The sequence below is a fragment of the Lentinus tigrinus genome (genome assembly GCF_003813185.1).
Source record: "Lentinus tigrinus ALCF2SS1-7 unplaced genomic scaffold L226scaffold_3, whole genome shotgun sequence".
In the NCBI taxonomy this organism is placed as follows: Eukaryota; Fungi; Basidiomycota; class Agaricomycetes; order Polyporales; family Polyporaceae; genus Lentinus; species Lentinus tigrinus.
In genome coordinates, this window is record NW_027137912.1 from 1,381,628 (window position 1) to 1,405,688 (window position 24,061).

A 24,061-nucleotide genomic window follows, 5' to 3' on the forward strand; every position below is an offset into this window, starting at 1 on the left:
CAGAGCCTGTGGTGTGCATGCGTCTTGACACGCCGTCCGGACACGACCCGCCGCCCCCGCGCATGTTCCTCCCGGTCCCCCTGCCTGTCCCGCGTCCGCTCCCCAGAGCCGCAGACACCACGACTTAATCCGTCGCCGCACTGCTCTTTATGCTGCACCCACCTCCCGCTCCCTTCTCTGCTGCCCCCTGCCTGCCTGTCTGCTCTCCTCGGCCCTCTTGCGTCATATCTTCCCGACCTTCCTCGACCCAGTGCCGCCCACTTCCTCGTGCTCGGCCCTGACTTTTCTCCCCCGTCCGGCCGTTCCCAGGCCTCCGTCTCTCTTCTTCCCCCCATCTCGTCTCCGTCTCCGTGCGTGTCCCGTCTTTCGCTCCTTCAGTCCCGTCCTCATTTCCATCAGACGCGCCGCACGAGCTTGTTTCATGGGAATCCTGCTCTCTTTCTTTTTCCCGCCTCTGTTCATGTCCTCACAATTCTCCTCCTCTTCTTCTTCCTCTGCCGCCCCCGACAATTCACGCCCTACGTCTCCGGCCTCCGAACCCGACCCCTCCTCCCCGTCGCATCATCTAGAAGACGATGTACTCGATCCCTCTCCGCCTTCAAGCCCCAAATCCTCCGTCATCGCGTCACCCCCACTTGACACGCGCCCGTACTCGCCTCATGGAGTTGGTATTGGCATACTCTCCCCTCAGCCCGTCCTTGGCCCCTTTGCACCCATCACCCGAGCAAATCTCTCTCCCCTACAGGTTAGATCTTCTCCCGTAGAACAGCGTTCAAACCCTCTAGAGTCCATCGTCCTCCCCCGTCGCCCCTCCAGTCCCTTCGAGCCATACGGCCCTCGCCCTAGCGGTTCTCGTTCTCCGGAAATTCCGCAACCCTCCCCGCAGACGCTTCCCGCACTGGGCTATGTCGAGGACGCGTCGACACAAGATGGGAACGCCGGTGAGCACATCCCACTCACCACGTTCTCTAGCGCCGGTATCGGTCAGGTCGGTCTGCACATCTCTATTCCCCCGCCAAACCCGACCGCGTCGACCTCAACTCCATCTCCACCGCTCCTGGCACAGCCCACTCAGGACCCAGTCGCGCACTCCCTTTCGTCCACCTTTGACCCAGGACCGTCTGGGCCCATTCTCGAGACTCCAGCCCCCGCGTCGGCCGTAGACCTCCTCGCGTCTTCGGACGGTGCCAGTGTCGACTTCACCGAGTTTGACACGGAAGGCTGTAGTGCGCTCGAGAAAATTTACCTGTTCTCGCGCAGTCGAGCCAGCTTCCACAGGGTGTTCATTGCCCACGCGCTGCCAAGGTACCTCCTAGGGGCTGGGACACCGGCCGCGGAAGTGTCGAGCGAAGTCATTGAGCAGATCACGCCAAGCGATGCAGTGGAGTATGTTCTTCCGCTGCTCAACTACCTTGCTATGGACGAAGGTATGCCTTCTCTACACTTGCTTCATGTTCACTGTGAATGCTCACACGCGTCCACTCCTTCCCGCCCCAAAACGCGACTTTGACGCCCCGATCGCCGTTGGTTTGTACTTCTGATCTTCGCCTTGACCAATCACGTAACTCTCTGCTACGTGCCCGCGCATTGTGCGCACCGGAACCTTTCTGACCCCCGGATGCGCTTAACTCGGTATCAATAACGTAGACGAAGCCGTAAAGGAGGCACTAGCGGCCGAATTGGTCCCCATCATCTGGTGGTTCATCACCCACTGCAAGCTTGTGGAGGATGACACCCTACCGCCCCCTTCACCGCCGGATCCGACGTCTCACTCTTCTACCACCTCACCCACCGTTGAGCGACAGTACCCATTCTCCCTTTCCGCAGGTCTTGAAGAGTCGTCGGAAGAGCAACTTAACCCAGGGTTTTTCAGACATGCTCCTGCCGTAGGGGAAGAAGGAGAACCTGCTTTGGTTTCCGTTCAGGCGTTCACACCGATCCTGGGAACACTGCTGCTCAGTCCCAATGGGATTGTAGGTGGCTCTGCCCGCTACGCCGTCGTCGAACTGCTGCGGCGACTGCGACATGCGGACCAGAAGGAGAAGAACTCGTCAGAGGCCCCGGACGAATCATCCACAGAAGATAAGCCACGCACCATCAGTCCCACGCCGTCCCAAGCCTCTCAAGTCGAATATCAGGAGCTGGAAGATAGTCTGGATACAGGCCTCCTGCAGCGTGATGAACGACGTCTCTTCGAACACGAGCTTGTCTACCAGGTCGTCATCGGTATGGGTCGCCTCGACATGGAAGAGAGTAGAGCGGAAGAGAGCCTCGAGGACGCTGGTGAGATCGAGGCTGACTCTGGCCCGTCTACGGCCGTTCCGACTCCACAGGCCCATGTGTTCAGCCCAGAGGCCGATTCATACTTCCCTCCGTCCACCACGCTCGGATTGACCTCTGATACAACGTCGTCTGGGCCTGTTCTCACGGAAGAACTTCCCGCATCGGACGCGAGCGCAGTCTCGCCACTACCTTCACCTTCCCCGCCGATCTCGTCGACATCCTCGCTCTCGGGATCTCCAGATGTGTCAACACCCTCGCTAACGTCATCTACCTCCTCTTCTTCCGGTGAATCCGCTGACAATGCCGAGCCGGACGGATCGGACCGCTTGGGACTTAGTTTGGCCAGCGACCTTTGCCGACTAGATGACGAGCATGCCTCGGTGGACGTGGAAGACGTTAGCACTCCCGAGGCCAAGCTATCGACTAGCCGCAGTTGGACATTGGCTGATACATTCCCTCGACATGCCACACTCCCGACCACGCCTCCTTTTGAAGTACCGCCTCCTTCGCTCGCCGTACCCGGATCGGTTGACACGACCTTGCCGATCGCTGGATTGCCAACCTTCCAGGTTCAAGCTGCGAGCCCCGCACATGAGACGCCTCCACGACAAACTCCGGGATGGCTTAGCCCGAGGTCTGCGCAGCGCGAACTACAGGATCTGTCAGAACTGCAAGACGAGACCGGCGACTTGAGTGAAGAAGCAGCTGTTGGGCGGCTCTCAAGTATGAGCCTGATGGCTGCGGTTACTGCCAGTGGTGAGTCTTCACACTGGCGAGATGCGCCATTTGGATCTGTTAAATGCCTTAAATTTTCTAGGCTCCATTGATGAAGACACGAAGCAAGCGTTCGTTACCGAGGTGGAACGTGTTGGTCGAGACCCGGTCTACTGGGTGCGAAGAGAAGCCAGTTTCGCAGTCGGCGCCCTCGCGAAGGTCGTGCCTGTGGAAGTGGTGACGTCTTCATTGGTGAGTGATTCATGCTCTGGGACCTGGATAGGCATTTATCCCGGTGCGGATATACAGCTTCCATTGTTTGAGTCATTGTGCCAGGACTCGACGTGGCATGTGCGTCACTCGGTTCTTTTCGCGCTTCCCGCCATCCTTTCAAGATTAACTCCGGACCACCGCCGAAGACTCGCTCTCGACGTCATCCTCCCGCTTTCGCAGGATGAAGAGTCCACCGTCCGTTCCGCTGTGCTGGAGGCCCTGGGAGAAGTGATGTACACTTTCAACGACGATGAAGAAGGTCCACCCGAACAGTTGCTGAAACTCTTCCTCGGGATCCGAGAAACAGAAGATCCTGGTGGGGGCATGCAACGCGAGCGGTCAGATCCTCCGCTGCCGGCTCCACCACCACAGCCGCCACAACCAGCGCCCTCTGGTGCGCCGACGAGCTCCGCTTTCAGCGACTATGGAACCGACGCAGGTGGAGGCCCGGACATCTATGAAGACCCCCAGCGGCCCCTTGTTTGCGCATTCAACTACCCCGCTGTCACGTTAACGCTCGGAAGGCAACGCTGGCCCGAATTGCGTTCGTTGTATCTTGCTCTGGTTCAAGATCCGTCGTTCAAGGTTCGCCGAACACTCGCCGCATCTCTAGGCGAGATGGCAAAAATTATCGGCGAGGAACACGCGCGAGCCGACTTGATGGACGTCTTTTGGTCAAGCTTGCATGCCGAAGAGAGCGAAGTGCGGATGAAAGTTCTGGACGCCGTGCAGACCTTTGTTCGGGCGCTCGGTCTCTCTGAGCGCGCGGAGGTGGTCAAGGGCATGGAGGAAGCATTCTCATCTGGTAAGCTCACGTCATGGCGAGAGCGGGAAGCTGCGGTGAAGACACTGGGTGGACTCGTCGAGGTTGAGGGCATCGACGGTGAAATTCTCAAGCGTATGTTGACCGACGCCCTCGACGACCGTGTGGCCGCCGTTAGAGAGGCTGCAGTGGCCGTGGTGAGTGGACACTATCTCTGAGCTCCGTTGCTACCGGGCTAACAACGACCCACAGATGCCAACGTTCGTGAAGACCTGGAGGACCTCACCAAGTCTACTTGAAGCGCTGCGTGTCGAGATCCGGGCATTTGCTACCTCGCCTACATTCCGTCGGAGGACGACCTATGTGACGTGCGTTCAGGAGATGCTTGTCTCCGACCAGGGGGACGTGGCAGTCCAAAACGGGACCTTCTGGGACGCGCTCTCAGGACTCGTCCGAGATCCAATCGTGGACGTCCGCATACGCGTCGCGAGGCTGTTAGCTCTGATATCCGGTGAGTTCAGATTACACCTCCGCTCAATGTGCTCTGTCATCCGTTATGTCGTCACCCGCTGATGAACCAATCCCGTGTTTTTGCAGACAAGTTTGGCCACACTGATAGCGAAGTTGCGGCGCAGACGGTTAGTCTCGCACGAGACCTCGCTCAGGACCCTTCACACGAGGTGCAGGCGTTCGCCACGGCGGTCATTAGCGGCGCTTCCGCAACGGGGTTGGTGGCCAATCGCTCGCCCTCGGTGGCAACGGTCCCGCTTCGTGTGAGCAAGAGCGCGGCAACGTTCTCTCGCCCGCCGCCACCGAGTCCTAGCTAAGCCACGCCGCATTGATAGCGTGCGCGACTCTACACCAGAAGCCTCGGCACGGCCTTGTTGCCGCATTCGCTCATCTTCAATTGCGGACTAAAGGTTGGCCGCCACACCATGTTGGACGTGGTGCACGAGACGCCGTCCCAGCACCGGGGACTGGTTATGACGACTGCCCCTAGACTGCAGGCTTGCCCTGCGGTGAACGCATGTGCTCACCTGCGTGCGACGTCATCGTGTCTTCGATCGGGCTTCCACGTCGCACCGGGGAAGCATTGCGGGATATGGTCCCGCACAATAACCCCCGTACGACCGGTCAGCAGACCACCGCACCCTTATAATAGTTAACTTATGATGTACGACTTCCCGTTCTACCGCTGCACCTTTATCACCATCGTGTTCTCCTTTCACGTCCTCGTCTCTTTCTTGCAATGACGTTTTACTCCGTGTCCATTCATACTGTATCATTAAGTACATACAACAGACTGCTTTACCGTAGCCTATGGCCTATGATAGTTCTTATTTGAAAATAATTGCTGATCACTCGGTCTTTCCGATCATGCTATCTGAATGTCCTCTGCGTCCGGCTCCTGCCCCCGCCTAGGCAGATCATAATACACATTCAATTACCAGCCAATAGCAGCTTGCGTGCGCGTTGTCACGCTTGTATGGGATTTTTTCAAGTCAGTAGACTCCCTTGATGTCACCCCCAACACCATTCATCCGCTACAACCGGTTGCACGATGGTTGCAAACCCGCCTTCGCGGCCGCCCCACTTAACCCCCTTCAGCGTACGAACCACCCCAACTTGCGAACCTCCGGGGCCTGGAGCTGGAGCGTCACGCGTCACGGCGTGACCGAGGGGCAAGATTAAAGTTTGGCCTGCCTCGTGGTCTAAGCGAGGCAACACGGGCACGTGAGCACAATTGGGAGCGCGTTCTGTTAGACGCTAGAGAGTCTCTTTGTTCTCTGGCAATCCACGCTTCGATTAGCAGCTGCCTCGCTTTATCCACGAAAATTAGGGCCGTCGCGTGCTTGTTGTCGTGGAAAGATGATGATAATAAGGGCGCCGCCGCCCGGTGCGCTTTTCTCGTTCTCTCCTCGAGACCTTATTCTCTCCCCCGTCTGCCTGCTGCGTCTGGCTCTCTCCCCCGGTTGACCGAGGCTGGTTGGAGGTCTTGACGGCCACCTCGTGGTTTGCTCTCTTATATTACTGCTGGCAGCGTATACTGCACTCTCCTTACCTGGCGTTTCTTCCCCTCTGCGACGATTTCACGACTTCCCACTGCTCTCACCTGGATTAATGACGTGATGGAGAACCGTAAACATACGCAGTCGCGAGGATTTCATGTTGTGAGAACGAGCATATTCTGTGAGTGGTCAAGCATCTGTTGACGTGGTTCTGTGCGTTCTGACGGTGACTTGCGCGCAGCGTTGACGGTGTTCATCAGCCTCGCATGGCTCTCGTTCTTGTGCGTGGAGAAATTCGAGCTGGAGGATAGCTCAGACCCAAATCAAAGTGAGTGCATGTCTTCACCACGCTACCATGTATTGAGCAACACTGTCGCGCTCAGAGGGCTTGGTTTGGGTCCTTATCGCTGCTAACTTGGTCACGGTGTTGTTGATGCCAATACTGTAAGTCTAATCTGCACCATCCTGATGCACGCTTGCTCATACCTTTTCAGGCTACTTTGCGAGTTCAGGGAATATTTGGACGCTGCAAGGATGGCATTACTTCTCGTGTTGCACATAGGTACGCTCTGTGACGTCCATGGTGTTGAATGTTCGTTCACAGTACCCACAGGGCCATCTGCATTCTTTGTCGCGTGGAGACCTGACTTTGCCTGCCCTGTTTCGCGTGCGTCGTACCCAGGACTCGCTCGCTCGCCTACTGACGTCCTCTAAGCTACCAAACATAAGCTATGCCAAGACGTGAACCTGGCCATCATGATTGGGAACTGGGTTGTACCTGCGTTAGGTACGTACTGTATATCCCCAGCCGTATGGGTCGCCACACCAGCTGACGTTCACCTTCTGAATCACAGTCGTGTTCTATAGTGGCTTTTTAGCGGCCATGTGCTATACGGCCCACTATGAGCCTACAACTGAAGTCGAGGCACCGAAATCGCACGAGAAGCACCTGTCTGAGTTGCCCATGCAAGTACCTGCGACTACCGATCGTCGAACCTCCGGCGGAGTAATGAGTCTCGCGAGCGCGAAACGCATGCTCACTCGTTCGCAACAAACCACTCCACCCCTCCCAAACCAACCTCAACCCTCATATCCGTTCCTGCCCCGCCCATCTCCCATCGACCCGCCTGCTCGCGCACATGTGCCTCCATTCGATCAAACCCACATTGGCGACTCCGCGGAGCCGTTCGATCCCTACCTTCCCTATCTTCGACCACCACCACCAAAGCGACCGCCGCAACTGACGATATCAATACCGCCAAGGCCCTCTCAGGGACGGCGCACAAGCATACCGATGCGCCCACCGTCGCAGCTGCCATCTCCTGCCACGCCGAAGTCGTCCTCGAGATCTACGTCTCGTGTGATGTCGATGCAGCAGCCAGCATTGCCTCCCATCAACGAGAGCGACGACTCTTCACCGAGGTCTTCAGGAAGACTCTCGAAACCCTCACCGTATATGTATGCTAGCTAATGATTCATGTACGTATATTCTGTATCGATATTGTGTCTTCCTTCACATCATGGACAATATGCATGTGCTTTGTATCCGTTTTTGCTCCATCTGCGGTAGTACAATAATGTCCTCGCTATGCCATCATTAGCATGTGGCGCTGCACCGTGGTAAGTGATCAAGCTCGCTCCATTTCGTCCCATGCTCAGTTGTGATCTTCCTTAGATGTCGGCCAGTGGAGTCTAACCATGCGACTGGGGACTGAATGCAGACATTGTCTTTCATGACCGTGACGTGCTGGCGCTGTTGACTTGAGTGCGTATGTCTTTTGATGAGCGACACTGGCACATGCGTTTCCTTAGCCTACCGCGCTCGCCGACATTGTGCACCATGCGGAGGTTGCGTCGACTGTCCCCGCCGGGCGTCACGTCATGCCATCACCCGTCAGCGTTTCAACGGTCAATCACTTGTCTATCATGCTTCGGATCCACGGCTTGTGAGGCCTGTGAGGCCGCGAACCCTGGCACCTGCGGTCATCCTGCCAACTTGTGAATATGTACTTGAAATGGCTGAGCATCGCAATTTGTCGTATTTATCCACCTGCGTTTTGCGACCATCATAGTCGGTGTATATGCATACTTTGGGCCGTTTGGACAACTCAACGTGAAACCTTGCAGCACGGTGACGCATTAAACTTATCATAGTTTGACGCGGTGGTATGTCAAAGGATCGCGAGATTGAAGGTTATGTCAGACCGAGAGCGACGTTCTGGACAGCCCAGGGACGAGCGCTTCCGATATTTATGCTCGCTGCACAGTCGTTCGCCACGTGCGCGGACTTCCCGTCCACCGAACCCTCATCCCGAACTTCGGTCTCGACTGTCGGCCAGCAAGCTCTGAACGACTTCCTTCATGTCCTAGCGTTCTCGTTTTTTCCAACATTCCCCAAACCCTGCTCCGTGGCAAACAAGACTTACGACGTTTCAAATTACTAAAGCGCCCAGTATGACTGCTCAATGGGAACCTGGCCGGGTCAAGGTCTGTCTATCCACCAGCTGTAGTCAATGCATGCCATTCAATGCCTCGAAATAGGCCCAACTGCGGCTTACGGCCCAAAGGCTGGGGCAGCTCCAGGATCGAATGGACTCGCAAGCTCAAATCACACAAAGAGACATTGCGACTCTGTTGCAGCAAGGAAACATCGCACTTGCGCGAGCGAAGGCCCAAAAGCTGATGCGGGAGGACGTGAAGAGCGATCTGTTGCAAACATTGGAGATGCACGTAGGTGTCATCCTTGGACACTTGAATGAACTGGAACGAAGGTGCGCACAGTACTGCCTCCGTCCGGTCCTAGGGCGCTCACACTCCTCCGCGGGGTCAGTGACACGCCTAGCCCGACTGTAACGGAAGCCGCCTCCAGTATTATCTATGCTGCCCTGCACACTGAATCCAAAGGTTCGTACCTGCGATCATGTGCTCCCCATACAACTCCGCAACTTCGAATCCGGTCTGCAGACCTCCACCATGTCCGCGAATTCCTCATGCTCGCGCTGGGCCCCGATTTCACGCGGTCTTCGCTGGAAAACCAGGACGGCTACGTGTCCGCGAGGGTGAGCAATGTGGTCGCTCGTTCTTCTGTTCACACCTCACGTCGGAGCAGGTACTCCGAGCCATTGACGCTCCCCCACCTACCGCCGCTAGACTCGATCAATACCTATATGGCATTGCACGCACTCATAACGTCAACTGGCTTCCCGACCTATCCCCGCAGCAGAAGTACGTATCTCGCATATGTGTTCTATGCCGAGTGGATTCTGAGCTTTGTGCCGCACAGGGTCAATGCTTTGTCTCCCATCGTGGACCCGGAAATTGTTGCCGTGGTAGACCTGTCCAATCTACGCTCATTGTGCTCTCATGGTACGTCCGCGGACTTTGAGAGATACGCATGACTAGCGTTAAACATCGCGCAGGGCTGCCGTCACATCCCCCATGGTTGCGGCCACGCATTTGGAGGTAAGCCTTCGGCTAGCTTGACTCATACGTAATGTATTGAGAATAAGGTAGACTGCTCCTCGGTACGCTTCCTGCCGACAAAGCACTATGGCGCAAGGAGTCCCGAACACAAAGGGACAATTACTACGTGCGTGCCCTCCTTCCGAGAAGGTCGCTCTTAAGCTGTCGGCTAACACTAGTTCAGGACCTTGTGCGGCGATTGCTTGAACCGCTCTCATCTCTTCCGGAGCCAACAGAGCCGTTATCGTCCAATGATCAGTCAATATTGGACGTGTTCAATGAGCTCTCCATGGTCCCTCCCGGTCTCCTGTCCACTTTGGAAGAGGAACCGGAGCCGTGTCCGCAATGTCCATTGGACGATGACGCACCAGAAGATGTCAAGATCAAGTGCGCTGGGAACCTGGATGCTCGGCTGCGCCTCATCCGCAGAAAGGAGACCGGTGAAACAGCAGCAGAGGCGGGCTCATCGACCAATGACACGCCGGAGATTCGTCTCGATACCACCCCAGAGATCCGGCTTGATGCAACGCCAGAAGTCCGGTTGGAAGAGCCGTCTCCAACGAAGACGAGAGGGCAGAGAATACCGGACGCATCCTTGACTGTCCCTGACTCCCCTTCCTCGTCGCATTCGGGAGTGTCGACTACCCTATTGCCGTCGCGGCCATATTCGTCATTCAGCGCACACAACAAGCATTCCTCCGCCCTACTCCGCCTCCTGTATATTCACTCATGTTTGAATCCTGCGAATCGGTCTCCTCAAATTGGGTCACTTCTCGTCCCTATATATGCTGCACTGGTGGAGGAGGTCGATCCGGAGGATTTCCCACATGTTGAGGCCGACACTTTCTGGGTGTTTGAGTCGATGGTCGGCGAGTTCTCTGACCTCGAAGATGAGCAGAACGGTACAATCTGGGTGCAGAAGCTGAGCGATCGCCTGCGATGGGCTGACGAAGAGCTCGCCGACGATTTGGTACGGATTTGCACATACTGTGTGACGTTTACGTCGCCCTGACGTTGTTGTTGTAGGCGACCAAGGGGTTGGATCCGGGACTTCCGCACTACTCCTTGTACGTTCTCGAAGTTTGGGGGAACACTTGAAAGTATACTGACTGCGCATGTAGCCGATGGCTCATTCCTCTGCTGACGCACACCCTTCCCCTCCCCGCGGTACTCATGGTCTGGGATGCACTTTTTTCCCGGCCCATGCGCCAGCGTGACGTGAACCCGAAGTTGGACTACCTCATGGACGTCTGCACCAGCATGCTGCTCTGTGCACGAGGGACGTTACTGCAGTAAGTCCAAGAAGTGGTTGATCGGCTGCGTTCCTCTCACGCATTCTTGCACAGGCTCGGTCACTCACATCGCAAGCCGCAGAATCTATGGGGGGACGAGATTGCTGCAATTCCGTCGACGGTGTTTGGAGAACGGGAGCTAGAGGAAGCCTTCATTGAGGGTATGGCGTTCCTCCAGAAGTATCCTCTTGAGGCCGTCGGCGGTATCGAGAAGGTGCTGCAAACCGCCTACGACCTCGCATCACAACGTGAAGCGGCGACTGGCGTGCCCAGGACCAACAGCAACGCGGTAGGCCTGGGGGCACGTCTCCGAGATACGGTTTGGAAAGGTTTCTCGTCGAGTCTGGAGTCCCACCCAGAAGAGGATTACACCAGCGAGGAGGAGACCTCTGACGAGTACGAGTCGGAGAAGCCTCTCCCGCCGTCCCACCAGGGAGCGTCTTCGACGTTGACCTCCCGGTTAGCGAACACGGTATGGCGAGGAATCACGAACCAGAGTGCTATGGATGCGCCCTCTCCCTCTCCCAGCCCTAGTCCTGGAACGACGCCCGTCCCCTCACCTCTGCCCTCACCTCTGCCCACATCCCAATCCACACCCACGATGCCTCCCAGAGAAGCCGTGGCGAATGCCGCTGCGCGTGCCAAGTCCATGTTCTGGGGTTACGCGGAGAAGATCAACGAGTCGGATGCCGCGGCGAACCTGGCTAAGGTGACTACGAACTGGAGGGTCAAAGCTCTCGATGCCTGGAGCAAGGGCGGTCATCAAGCTGCACCCAGCAACTTGTCGCCTCCACCGACCTCTCAGTCCGCACCCAACATTTCGTCTACTCAAGATCATGGTCGAAGCATCTCACTTACCGCAATCCGGACGTCGCCCAGGCCTGCGGATGACAAGCGGGGTTCGATGCCTATCATCAACCGCTCGGACGCGTACTCGCCTCCTCCGCGTCCGGCTTTCTTCCGTCCTGTTCGGGACAGCATGTTCGTAGCATCCCCGATCAGCCGGAGTGGTGAAGCCTCCCCTGTATCCGACTCCGGTTCGACCGGCGGCCACAGCCTTCGAGCCTCACTTTCAGGCTTGAAGCTCCCGGACACCACACCTTCCCGCAGTTCCTCTGGACCCCGCCCTCTGATGCTGAACTCAACTTCGCTGATGACTGGAAGTCCTGCCCGCTCTCCGATCTCGCCTTCAGCGGATTCGAGGTGGGCTGACTCCGTACGTGCCAAGCGGCCCTCCATCGACCATAGAGCATCACAGTCCTCGATTTCTTCTCTATCGCCGTCGGAGCCATTCAGGCCAAAGAGAGTCGAGACCAGGTCCGACTTGGACTCCGATGGCGGCGGGAGCAGGATAGTCCCGCTTAACCGCAACAAGTCACCATCTCCGATGGCCAGAGCTTCCAGGCGCATGTCTTCGAGGCACTCAGCCAGTCCTCCAACACCGCCTAAGACTCATCGACGTCTTCCCACTGAGTCGTCAGCCCCAGAAGATCAGGCTCAGGGTGGGTGGGCTCGTGCCGATGCCCCCGACTCGCCGACGACCATCCCTTCCCCCCCTCCTCCCGGAACGCCGGATGCAATGACTACTTCCATCAACACCGACGTGCGGGTCAAGCAGCCTGAGCGTCAACGCGGGTCCGTTGTGCTCAGTGAGAGCGGCGATGTCACCTTCGCATCCCCGACCGAAAACAAGCTGAGCCGCCGAACTGCGACGATCTCGAGGATGTCCCGGGATGCAGAGGCTTCCGATTCCTCTGCTACGGAGCCCACCGCGAAGAACCCGAACCTGCGCAGAAAGCGCTTCCCGCCACGCCTACAGTCCCTGCGCACCTCGCGTCACTCGACGGAGCCTATGCCGCCGTTACCAATACTCGATGTTCCCGAGGACCACGATCACGAAGGCGCGACAACCCCTCGGGCGGGAAGCTTCGATGAGCAGATGGTCATTCCTTCGTCACCCCGCCGGCGTGCACGCAAAATATCTGGAGAAGGCGATAGCACGCCGGGTCGGACAAGAAAGATCTCCGGGGAGGGCCGTACGCGCAAGATATCTGCTGAGGGTAGGAGGAAGGTATCGGCAGAGCGTGATACCAAGCACAAGCGCGAGAGCGCTGCAGTGGAGGGCGATGATGAGGGTTACAATGAGCTCCTGAGTGCGTATGAGAGCGAGGACCAGTGATAGACGGACAAGTACGATAATATATGATGTCTTTTGCATGATTCCCAGCTCGGACTCCCAACAATATTTATTGTCTCCATCGTATAATATATTGTCGCCGTTGATCTAGTGCTAGCTATGTATCTGAGCCATGCTCGTTCTCATCCTGCAGCGCTTCCTGCACGCCGTGATATACTTCAAGGAGAATTGGGAATCGTGGGAGAATGTTCTGAATGGCAGCCTGATGAGCGAAGTATCTGTCGCAAGAAACAAGTGTGCTGACCTCAAAAGCGACTGCTAGCTGAAGCGCGCCTTGAGGAGTGCGATTGATAGCGACGAGATAGTAACGGATGTCCCATCCCCGGATTCCCTCGTTGATGAGGAAGTCTTCGAGGGAGGACCACGGGATGAACTTGCGTGAAGCAAGCAGGGATAATCCTGCCACTCCTCTGTGGGTTTCCAGCTGTATGCCAAGCACGGGAAATATCATCACAGACTCTGTGGATGGATTTCAATGTGGATACCCCGAGTAGATTGAATTACTCACCCCACAGTACTTGTGTAGACCGCGAGTATAGGTATAGTGATGTCACCAGAGCTGACGCAGCAAGGCGGGGCAAGGTTTCGACGATCTACAAGGGAAGGTTCAGCAAAAAAAAATTCAAAGATTTCGCCCCGTTGAATATCATACCGCGTTCCAATAGTACGCAAGGCCAAGAAGTAGGCATGCGTCAAACCATAGTCCGCCCAACGAGGGTATCCTGCTGGCAAGACGATGCTTCCTGCCAGGCGCATCGACCCTATACTCGTGCCATCCTGAGTGTTCTATTATAGAAAGCTCTGGATGTTCATGTAGAGGCGTCCTTCGTTGCATTCATCAGAGTTGGAGGCGCGTCGTGTCAGACGTCGCGTTGGTTAAGCACAAGGATGCGTAAGCGCTGGGGCGACAGCCACGCCACGCGTCTCCCGTCACCGCCACCACGGAGCCGACATTAGTTCAAGTGGGACCTGTCCTTGACTCTTACCTTCTGTCCTCTTACCTTCGACGTCGCCGGCCGACTACTTCATCTTGCCTCTGTCTCATTGCCTGGTACACTACAAACTATCTCTCTTTCGCGTTTCTGTCTGTATACTGTCAGCCTCCGAAGATGGTTAGCTCCGTCAACTTCGCTACTCTCCTTCAAGCACTCCGTTTGTCGCAGGGTATGAGCAAGCCTTCCCCTACTTTTCGAGCAGGCCTCGCGCAAACAGCTGCGCCATCATACAACGACACTCAGGAGGATACCCAGCAGTTTGGAACGAGCTACTATGCACAACCGGAAGATCACTTACTATACCCTGTGTCATTCGACGACGCATCTCCTTGCCCCGTTGAGCCTTACTTCGACGCGGATAACGCTATTCCCCCTTTCGCGTCGTTTGATCCAGCGAAGGCCACCGTATTCCGCTATAGGCAACAACAATCTGTCAATCTTGGTTCATGGTAAACTCTGCTATTATGTCCTCAACACCTCACTTGGTCTAACTCCCCCTCTCGACTTTCAGGTTCGTTCACGAGCAGTGGATGACTCCTTCCCTCTTCACCTGTGCGTCTGGATCGCAGATATCTGAGTTGGACATCGCTTCAGGTTGGGGCTCTCCGGACCGTGCTCGTCAACTCCTGGAACGGCACTGGGACACGTTCATCAACACCTCCGACTTCCAGTACCTCGCCAGTATCGGGATCAATACTGTTAGGCTACCTATAGGCTATTGGAGTCTCGGACCCGACTTCTGTCAAGGCACGCCTTTTGAGCCTGTCGCCGCAGTGTACCAAAACGCGTGGAGCCGGGTAGTCAGGGCAATTAACATGGCGGCAGACTCTGGTATCGGCGTCTTGGTGGATCTCCATGGTGCTCCTGGCAGTCAGAATGGGCAACCGCACTCCGGTATCTCTGATGGTCAGGTCAACCTGTTCGGCAACGACTGGTTCGAGAACAAAACGATGGCTGTCTTGTCCTTCCTGACACAACAGCTCGTGAACGTCACCAACGTTGTCGGCATACAAATCCTGAATGAGCCGAACAATGTCGATGGCCTCCCAGATTTCTGTACGTATTCGCAGCGCTCAGTGGCTTTGCCTACTCAACGAGGTGCATAGATGCGCGGGCTATCGCCACCATAAGGAACACGAGCTCTGCATCCAAGGATTTGCCGTTGTATATCCATGATGGTTTCAATTTGACGCGCTTCAGCGCCTTCGTGGCGAATCGAACAGACTTCGTCGTCCAGGACCACCACTCGTACTTCGTCTTCACCGCCTCCGATGCGTCGGAATCGGCCTCGGATCACATCCAGGACATTCACGACTCCATCGCTCAAGACCTCGGTGCCGCGTCCGATCACCAACGAAGGAACCTTGTGGTTGATGAGTTCTCGTGCGCCCTTACGGATCAGAGTTTGAATGGCGAGGCCAACCCTGATCAAGCTCGGCGGGACTTCTGCGAAGGACAGATGCAGATATATCAGAACGAGACTGCTGGTTGGGCCTTCTGGGGTGAGTGTCTCGCAGTTGATATCATTTGACGGCTCGCTGAAGCCACGCAGCGTATAACAAGGAGGACTGCTACGACGACCCCGGATGGTGCTTCAAGGCGGCGGTAGGGAAGAGCCTTCCTTCCACGTTCTTCTCGTATGGCCAGCCTCCGCCGACGGACCCATCTCGCATACCGGCTCTGTCGGACATGGTATCGGAGATGGGCTCTCCTTCGTACGACATGACTTCCCCATCTGATGAGACGACGACTTCCGCGACCACAACGCCATCCACCCCCGAGATCGGCCTGTTCCCTGTCAGACGCCGGAGCCGCCTTCATCCAGAAAGACGGTCGCGAGTACCGCGGACGTCGCTACCCCCACAGCTCACCCGCAAGCGCGACGAAAATGGCCAACTCCCCGTCGATCCTAACCAGCGGGCGATTTCGAAAGGCTACTCGGACGGATTTCTCACTGCGAAGATTTTCGCGCTCTACGGGATGTCGAAACTGGGCTTTACTGGGCAGTACATCAGCGACAGTCTTGCTAAGCTCGGAGATAGGGTCGTACAGCCGGGGACGGAGCATTACTACTGGCAGTGGTTCATGGAGGGTTTGAACGACGGAGAGGCACTCATCAGTTCATATGGCAACAACTCCACTGCATAGTTTGCACTGTCATTCAGGGATACATGATGCACTTTAGCCTGATACACTGTCCTTCCTGATACATTGTCCTTCCTGATACATGCACGAAGTGAACGAAGGTTATGAAACAGCTAAGTAGTGGTTTTGCTAGCGCGACTATGTACGAGTCTACATCGTAGCGCGAACGCATCCGATCACTGTGGGGCGCTTGTGCCACGTGGGACGTGTAATTTCGGAAGCCGTGCTTTCCGGAGTTGCGGGAGGACAGCAGGACCTGGAACATCCTCGAGGACCTCGCGTCTCGACACTCACCCTCTCACCCCCACAATCTCTGGTACGCTTAGCTGCGTTACCGAGATCATTTACTTTCTTGCGCTCTCGGGTTCAAATGCGTCGTTCTTTGCGAATTGCGCGACTGGGGATCCGGTCGGCTTCGACTGCTACGGCAGTCAAGGTGCGCACAGATTTCATATCCTAACACCCGCTCCTCTGAACATCATCTACAGCCAAAATGGCAGTTTGATGCTCAGGTTGGACCGACAACTGGGGTTCCCCGCAACAGGAGCTGGGGACGGCCCTCTGAGCTCTCACCTCAAGCAAGCAGACAGAGTCAACCCTCCGGTCCTCAAAAGCGCTCCTGGGCTCGGCCTCAGGAGTCTCTGCCGTCAAATGGACCTCGCATCAGTGACCTCCCTGAGTCTATCCGCGCGCGCGCTGCCAGAGACCGGCAACAGCAGCAAGCTCGTCGCGGTCCTCAGCATAATCCCTCATCTAGTAGGGCCAAGGAAGTCTCCGAATCTGCTCTCGGGAACATATTGCGCACGGAACGCATCCAGAAGGTGTCAAAGGCGCTTGCAGAAGGGGAGGTTGTGGAGGAGGAGAAGGAGAAGGAGGAGGGGAAACGGGGGAGCACACGAAAGGCGAGCGTATCTGCTTGGACCCCCACCTCGGATGTAGGCGAAGGGTTCAGTTCTCGACAACGGAACAAACGATCCTTCAAAGAGAGGGGCTCGTTGATCTCGCGGCTCTCTGAAGATGTTGCGATCCCCCAGCATTCCCGCGCATCCAACGCTCGTTCAATAGCAAAGGAGAAGGAAAAGGCTCAGAAGGCACCCAAGGTTGTTAAGTCCGCTAATGTGGATGTCTTCATCCCCAGTGTCGTTACGGTCGGCAATTTGGCGAAATTGCTGAATGTGACACTCGGTATGGGCGATCCGTGTTTCTTCGCCAAGGACGATGCACTCATAATAGCATACAGACAAGCTGCGCCGCAGAATGATACAGGTTGGGATGGAGGCCGAAGCGTCCCATGACCATAGTATGTGTGCCAACTCTCAGCTAGCGAACGTGTGTTAATGATTTCCTTAGTGCTCACTTCCGAGTATGCCTCGCTATTGGCCCTGGAGTTCAACCGGAACCCTGTCGTCAACGACGAGGCCGCATTTGACCTATACACGCCGTGCGTACGGTCTACACTCGCAGCGTAGATGTCCTGACACCCTAGCAAGGCCTCCGCATCCTAATCCATCCATCCTTCCGGCGCGGCCTCCTGTCGTCACCATCATGGGACATGTAGATCACGGCAAGACCACATTACTAGACACTCTACGATCAACCTCCGTGGCAAAAGGAGAAGCGGGTGGCATCACGCAACATATTGGTGCTTTCTCCGTCCCTGTACCAGCTAGCGGCGACAAATCGGAACAAACACGCACCATCACCTTCCTCGACACCCCTGGACATGCTGCCTTCTCCGCTATGCGAGCTCGTGGAGCCAGTGTCACCGACATCGTTGTGCTAGTGGTCGCTGCGGATGATGGCATCATGCCTCAGACGCGCGAGGTGCTCGAGCTCGTCAAGAACTCCCAGGTTGGTCTCGTTGTTGCAATCAACAAAGTGGACAAGCCAGGAGTCGATATCGTAAGTCACCATAATGGCTGCGCGGCAGGACCATGTTAATAGCCGCCCATAGACGAAGGTCGAACACGCACTGCTTGCGGAGGGGGTTCAGCTGGAGACCTTCGGTGGTGACATCCCTACGGTCCCCGTCTCTGGGTTGACAGGTCAGGGGCTTGACCAGCTGGTGGAAACGATATCCGCCCTTGCTGAGATGCAGGACTTGCATGCTGAGCGCGAAGGTCTCCTGCAAGGTTATGTCCTTGAGTCGAAGGTAACCAAGGGTCTTGGGTAAGTGGCTTCGCTGTCATCTGAAGTGCATGCATTGAGTGTTACTCCTTAGTCCCACTGGAACCGTTCTCGTATTGCGCGGCGACCTCAAGCCCGGTCAGCACCTCATCTGCGGTACGACGTCCGCGAGGGTTCGGATTCTCATGGACTCGAACGGTAAGCCTGTTAAGGCAGCCTACCCTGGCATGGCCGTGACCGTTTCGGGGTGGAAGGAGCTTCCGAACGCTGGCGACGAGGTCCTTACTGGGTCGGAAGCGGACATCAAGAAGGCCATTGCGAACCGGCTCCGCAAGGCGGAGATGGAGTCGACCCTGGCCGATCTCGAGGCCATCAACGAGCAACGCCGTACGGAGCGCGAGAAACGTGAGGCCGAAGAGGCAGCGAAAGCAGACACACCAGTGAAAGGCGAGGAAGCAGTGCAGAAACAGCCTGAAGGTCCTAAGGAGCTGCGCCTGGTCATCAAGGGCGATGTAAGCGGGAGTGTCGAAGCTGTCTCAAATGCTCTGGAGATAATCGGAAACGACATCGCTCGCGTGAAGATCGTCTCGACCGGCGTTGGTGATGTGACTGAGTCGGACATCCTTCGCGCAAAAGCTGTCGATGGTGGGTTCACTCTTGCTCTCAAAGCCTTTCGCAGCGCATGCTTACGTGACTCCTCTGTCAGGGACGGTTGTCGCATTCTCAGTCAAAGTGCCACGTCCTGTTGAGGCTGAGGCGCATTCCCAGCATGTCCCTATCATGTCGTCAGGCGTCATATACAAGCTCATGGACGACGTGACGGCACGCGTTATCGAGCTGCTGCCCCCTATCATCGAGAAGCGGGTGACGGGCGAAGCCACGGTCCTAGCGTTGTTTGACATCTCGCTCAAGGGCAAGAAGACGACGCAGGTCGGTGGGTGCAGGGTCAACAGTGGCGTTGTCGAGAAGAGCAAGCTCGCGCGCGTCGTACGAAACGGGGAAATCATTTTCGAGGGTACGTGACCCACGAATTTGCTATGTCGTGATCTACGAACTGATCTTGGACGTGGATACAGGTCCGCTCGATACGTTGAAGCAGCACAAGAAGGATATGCTCGAGGTCAGCAAGGGCACAGAATGTGGTTTGAACCTCTCCGGCTTCAACGACCTCCGCGTTGGTGATACCATCCAGATGTTCGAAGAGGTACAGATGCCTGGTAAACTATAGTCGTATAATCGTAGTATCTCTCGGACTCGCTTTGAATCGTAGACGTATAGAAGCGCCATGCTGTATCCGCTATATCCACATGCCTTACACACACTGCTCCTACACCGTACATGTCAATACATACATTGCACAAAAATGGACGTTTCGACGTCATCGTCTGTACGTCGGAGCAGATTATTACTCTCATGTGCGAGCCTTGTTGACATCGTCCAGGACAAGCTCCTTCGCGCCGATCGTACCTGTACGACCACCAACACCAAACGTGAAGTTGATGTTTCCTAAATCGCGGTCCGTCTTCTCTAGTAAAGTCCAGCTGCGGTTGTCCAGCTTCCTCAGTCTAAGCTCGACCTGTTAGGGACAGTTAGGACCAGATATCTCCTCTGCCGATTCGAGTACATACTTTCGTGCCGTAGAACTTGTATGTAGATTCTCCAACGTTGACAGGGCCCCATAGTTGTAACGTCTTGCGGAACCGCTTCGAGTCTGGGAGGTAAAGATCAATGTGCACCTGCCAAAACTCGTCAGAGCTTCGTTGTGAAACCCATAAGGCACGAACGGCAGATACCTGTGTCTCCTCTATTTTCACGGTACTAGTCTCGGGGTTCGCCTTCTTCGCGAAGATGGATGCGTGCACTTCTGTCGGCGTTTGATAATGGTCTATCCGGCATTGCGTGAACTCTTCTTGTTCCTGTACATGAAGAACATGTGAGCGGCAGTGCCACCAGACATATGGCTTCAAGCTTGCTGACTGATTTTGCCTTGGCTTTCGGCACGAAGACGTGACGACCCTTCTTACACCCTCCGATCTTGAGGAACTCGTCAAACTCAAGAACACGGCGCTTGCAGCAGAGATAACCCTTGCCGAGGCTAAGTTAAGGATGAGGTCTTACGGGTCGAAATGGAACGCATACTTTGCTACCTTCGTGGAAGATGGGCTTTGGAACGACTTAGTAGGTGAAATCTGGTTGTCCTCCTTGGAAGAAGGCAACTCACCGGTTTTGGATGGTATGTGCATTGGGCGGCTTCTCCCTCTTCCCTACGGTGCAGCTCATCACTCTCGTACACCACATTGCAACCGTTGTGTCGACATTTTGTGCCCGGGGGCACTGGAACAGACAGATCATCCTCTTCCTCCTCGAACTTTGGTGCAGGTGCAGGTTCCGGAGGTGCCTTGGAACCGAGAGTCGGTGTACTCGTCCCGGAAGTATACGTCTCCGCGCCACCGGCAGATGAAGAGGTCATCTTGAGATCGACCTGCGGGGCGGCTTTAGGAGGCGGGGCCTTGGGGGCCTCATCGGTATGCTGGCTCTGCGTGCATCCCTGCCGGGCATCGATTCAATCTCACCCTTTCACACCCACACGATGGTGCCGTACTACCTACCGCAATCTTCATGAACTCATCAAAGTCGAGTACCGGCTTGTTCACGTCGTTGCAACACGACCATGACTTGAGGCCTTCGTGGAATACGGGTGCGCCGGGATGATAAGTGCAGCTTTCGGACGTGTTGTTGTCCGGATCGTACTCTTGACCACAACCCTTGTGCGTGCAGCGAGCCATGACAAGCAAAAGTGCAGAAGTATATGCGCGAGTCGTGTGCTGGAGGCAGAATGGGACCAAGGAACACGACGCGCGACTTTGTATCGTGATCGAAGATACCAGAATTTGCACGCGTCTCGGCCACGTGAGGCGCGCACTGCTTGAACCGTAACGCGTCGCGTCGCCGCGTGCTTTGCACCCGCGCCTCCGACTCCTCTTGCTCTACGTTTGTGCAAATCTCACCGACAGCACAGCAACCCATGACTAGGCCAGAACATCCTGGGAATACCTGCGTGATAGAGTACCCGCTGGGACCGTTGCGTACTTCCCGAGAACACTCAAGGGCACCAGGTGAGACTCGAGGTCCTCAGTACGCAATAATCTGCCACGTTGAGTGCGGCTGCACTGACAATGCACTAGTTTTGTCACGTATTGCAAGTCATGCGCAGTATGATGTGTCGTGCTTTCCCTCAATCTGGCGGCTTGATTACGGTGAAGTTGCAAATGTGTACAGCAGCTCTTCCGCGTCCCAGAGGCGAATGCCCGCAAGTCGGCGATTTGGCTACAAGGGGCATCATTTCCTTCAGGCGTGCATGCCATGGTTCCAGACGGTCTTTCGACACAGTGTTGGTACAGGACCTGAATGGAAGTGCGGAGATGAGGAAGGGGTCATGACGGTGTAGAGTACAGGAGCTTCTGGCGACAGAGTTCGGGGGTTACAAGCATGCCTCGAAGTACGCATAGCCCTGCACAGCGTCTTCTTGAAGAGCCGGGACGCGAAGTTCAGTCAGGAGGCAGGGTAATTTGCGAACTTGAAACCCTGCTTGGCTGTTAACAGTGGTTCAAGTTACGTAGTTCCCGGCTGGATTAGTTGCTGAGACGATCGTCAAACGTCAGAGCGGGAGGGGTACTTGATCCCTACGTTGTATGCGCTGCCGCCGCTGCGTCTGACTCGAGGCTTGTGGGCGCGCTGGAAGGAACCGTCGGGTCCCGACCGCAAGGGTCTCAGCAGCCAGAAACACCACTGCTCCCCCAAGCAGGGTATGATGGCTGCGGATGTCGTGTGAATCATGCTGATTACCTGCCAGGCTCGTCGAACCCTCTCATTGTCGTCGCGTTCTGAGACGGGAAAATCTATTGTCCAAAGAGACGGAACGGCATGAAGAGGGCACGAGCCCAGGAACCCATCGTGGCGAGCGGTATGCACACGGACGTCCCAAGTTCTGTACGACGCAAGCCTGGAGGTCTTGGGGAACAACCAAGGACTACAGTACACCCGTTGGCATATGACCCGACGCTCCACACGCGAAGATTATTCCAGATCCTAGGGCGTCGATACAGACGTGTGCTGTAAGGGATAACATGTGCCATCTTGGGGTCGGATGCGTTCACATGCATCCGCACACATGGGCATCTGACATGCAATGGACATTCTGTTAGGTTCTTGACCTTAGCTGCTTCCGTTTCGGGGCACTCCCTCCCTTGTACGACGAATGACCCGACGGTCCTTGCTGTGCGTGTTTTCCTAAATAGTGCGACGCAGACTTCTCCCGCTCCCCTCCAGTACAGCAGGGTCCCTCGTGAGCCTTTCACATCTATGTGACAGAGGTCGCTTCAACTCACGTTCAATGCCCAGATTGACGTCCGACCCAACTCCGCGATAACATTCCCGCAATTAAACGTGTAAATCCCCACGAGCACGGATGGCGCGACGTACATACTGCCTGCGAGGCGCGGCCATACAATTATAGAACGCAAGGGCACGTGTACTCATTGAACGGGTGGCGCTCTGCCGTATGCTGGTCGAGGTCCACAGGTCCTGTGCGATATCGTCTTCTTCTGCACCCGAAATCTACAGGACAGCCGGAAGATCCGTAGGCGCAAGTTCGTGATTGTGGGTCAGACCTGCAAGTCTCGCACTGATGCGTCGACGGGGTGCTCACGTGAACATGAGTGGTCAGTGGATACAACGATCGCTGCTACCAGGCAGTCCCACCCACCGATATTCTTCCCTGCATAAGCATGTGCATGAGTTGCAAGATACCATTGGTCATCCTTCGTACGTCTCGATCCTCGGTTCGCTCTCCTGGCCTCAGGCGTTGATCGAACACGTTGACGTTCATCTCCAGATACCGCGGTGAATGACATCGTGCTGGGACATAAGATATCCATATGAAGCGTCCACAGTGATGATCACACACCTAGATCTACCCTGCAAGCCCTCCCGCCAGACTTTAAGAGCGAAACGGGAGTGCCTGGAGATCGTCTTGGTGCACGCGTGTTGGACCCTCTGGCCACCCTAACTTTCCCGGGAGGGCCATCACTGCGCATGTGTGACGGAAGCCGTGGCGGCATTCTACACTGTCAGGCAATGGGTTGCTGAGAATGGTTCGGCGACAAAACAACTTCCAATCCTGAACAAGACCGTGAAGCCGTCTGTCAGCACTGTAGGATGCGCTCTGGGGCCGGCACAGTGGAGACTTTCGCTCCAGCAGAGGCGTCACTGAGACCACACGTTCCTCTTTTGTGGAGTCCAGATAAGCCAAATTGCTTTCCAGGGGGTCTAGACCATTCGCACACCAAGCCGTGAGTGTGCCCATGTCATCCAAATGAGTTTGAGGTCCTGACAGTAATCGATTGCTGCAGCAATGAAGCAATCCACCTTCTCCGGATTAGGTCTGCCGCACCCTCAAGGCATTGTGGGGCTATGAACGCGTCCGGAACCTTGAGCCTACAGTGGTGATCAAGATTCAGCGCGAGGCTAACCCCCCAGATAACCTCGTTCGTCCTCCAGACATTCGAGCCGGTTCGATAACACCGTTTTGCGACACTCACCTACACCTACCCAGACCATCAGTAATAACCGATGGATTGCCCTGTTGGTCCCAGGCGGTCGCCCACACGACTCTCCCGGAACAAGTCGCACTTGCAGACGCCGCAGTTCGCCCAGATGTCCGGCCCTTTCCGCCGTTCTGTGAGCGAGATGGTGTCGATCTTTCGCTTAACGCCACATAATCTGCAGCAGGCGTATGTACT

General features: G+C 56.0%; 7 protein-coding genes across 7 annotated transcripts; 5 read left to right on the plus strand and 2 right to left on the minus strand.

The window, feature by feature from the left end:
* Window positions 1-421: 421 nt before the first annotated feature.
* On the plus strand, window positions 422-4,860 carry L226DRAFT_519743 (ARM repeat-containing protein; the record flags this gene model as incomplete). Its single annotated transcript, XM_067678595.1, has 7 exons — window positions 422-1,427; window positions 1,648-3,039; window positions 3,101-3,249; window positions 3,281-3,348; window positions 3,393-4,230; window positions 4,286-4,544; window positions 4,631-4,860. The coding sequence occupies 7 exons, from the start codon at window positions 422-424 to the stop codon at window positions 4,858-4,860; spliced, it is 3,942 nt and encodes a 1,313-aa protein (XP_067540815.1).
* Window positions 4,861-6,162: 1,302 nt separating this feature from the next.
* On the plus strand, window positions 6,163-7,513 carry L226DRAFT_566759 (uncharacterized protein; the record flags this gene model as incomplete). Its single annotated transcript, XM_067683942.1, has 7 exons — window positions 6,163-6,223; window positions 6,284-6,370; window positions 6,426-6,486; window positions 6,537-6,604; window positions 6,656-6,709; window positions 6,758-6,829; window positions 6,897-7,513. 7 exons carry the CDS (start codon window positions 6,163-6,165, stop codon window positions 7,511-7,513), a joined length of 1,020 nt encoding a protein of 339 aa, XP_067540816.1.
* An 816-nt stretch (window positions 7,514-8,329) lies between these two features.
* L226DRAFT_500568 (uncharacterized protein) lies at window positions 8,330-13,175 on the plus strand. Its single transcript, XM_067677777.1, has 12 exons — window positions 8,330-8,529; window positions 8,584-8,813; window positions 8,873-8,946; window positions 9,007-9,101; window positions 9,152-9,267; window positions 9,326-9,408; window positions 9,462-9,504; window positions 9,556-9,631; window positions 9,689-10,474; window positions 10,531-10,571; window positions 10,626-10,796; window positions 10,851-13,175. The coding sequence occupies exons 1-12, from the start codon at window positions 8,497-8,499 to the stop codon at window positions 12,973-12,975; spliced, it is 3,873 nt and encodes a 1,290-aa protein (XP_067540817.1). The 5' UTR covers window positions 8,330-8,496; the 3' UTR covers window positions 12,976-13,175.
* L226DRAFT_454737 (uncharacterized protein) lies at window positions 13,091-13,828 on the minus strand (the record flags this gene model as incomplete). The annotated part of the gene is made up of 4 exons (XM_067675199.1): window positions 13,091-13,183; window positions 13,238-13,452; window positions 13,502-13,586; window positions 13,646-13,828. The coding sequence occupies 4 exons, from the start codon at window positions 13,826-13,828 to the stop codon at window positions 13,091-13,093; spliced, it is 576 nt and encodes a 191-aa protein (XP_067540818.1).
* A 162-nt stretch (window positions 13,829-13,990) lies between these two features.
* On the plus strand, window positions 13,991-16,230 carry L226DRAFT_609176 (glycoside hydrolase). Its single transcript, XM_067686034.1, has 4 exons — window positions 13,991-14,437; window positions 14,500-15,044; window positions 15,095-15,490; window positions 15,541-16,230. Exons 1-4 carry the CDS (start codon window positions 14,103-14,105, stop codon window positions 16,134-16,136), a joined length of 1,872 nt encoding a protein of 623 aa, XP_067540819.1. The 5' UTR covers window positions 13,991-14,102; the 3' UTR covers window positions 16,137-16,230.
* A 1,160-nt stretch (window positions 16,231-17,390) lies between these two features.
* On the plus strand, window positions 17,391-19,488 carry L226DRAFT_455253 (initiation factor 2; the record flags this gene model as incomplete). The annotated part of the gene is made up of 7 exons (XM_067675224.1): window positions 17,391-17,433; window positions 17,484-17,574; window positions 17,624-18,035; window positions 18,088-18,302; window positions 18,355-18,905; window positions 18,967-19,275; window positions 19,337-19,488. 7 exons carry the CDS (start codon window positions 17,391-17,393, stop codon window positions 19,486-19,488), a joined length of 1,773 nt encoding a protein of 590 aa, XP_067540820.1.
* On the minus strand, window positions 19,396-21,132 carry L226DRAFT_557453 (chord-domain-containing protein). Its single transcript, XM_067683179.1, has 7 exons — window positions 20,870-21,132; window positions 20,482-20,808; window positions 20,400-20,423; window positions 20,238-20,345; window positions 20,054-20,176; window positions 19,889-19,996; window positions 19,396-19,836 (listed from the first exon to the last, which is right to left on the minus strand). The coding sequence occupies exons 1-7, from the start codon at window positions 21,044-21,046 to the stop codon at window positions 19,672-19,674; spliced, it is 1,032 nt and encodes a 343-aa protein (XP_067540821.1). The 5' UTR covers window positions 21,047-21,132; the 3' UTR covers window positions 19,396-19,671.
* Between the last annotated feature and the right edge of the window lie 2,929 nt (window positions 21,133-24,061).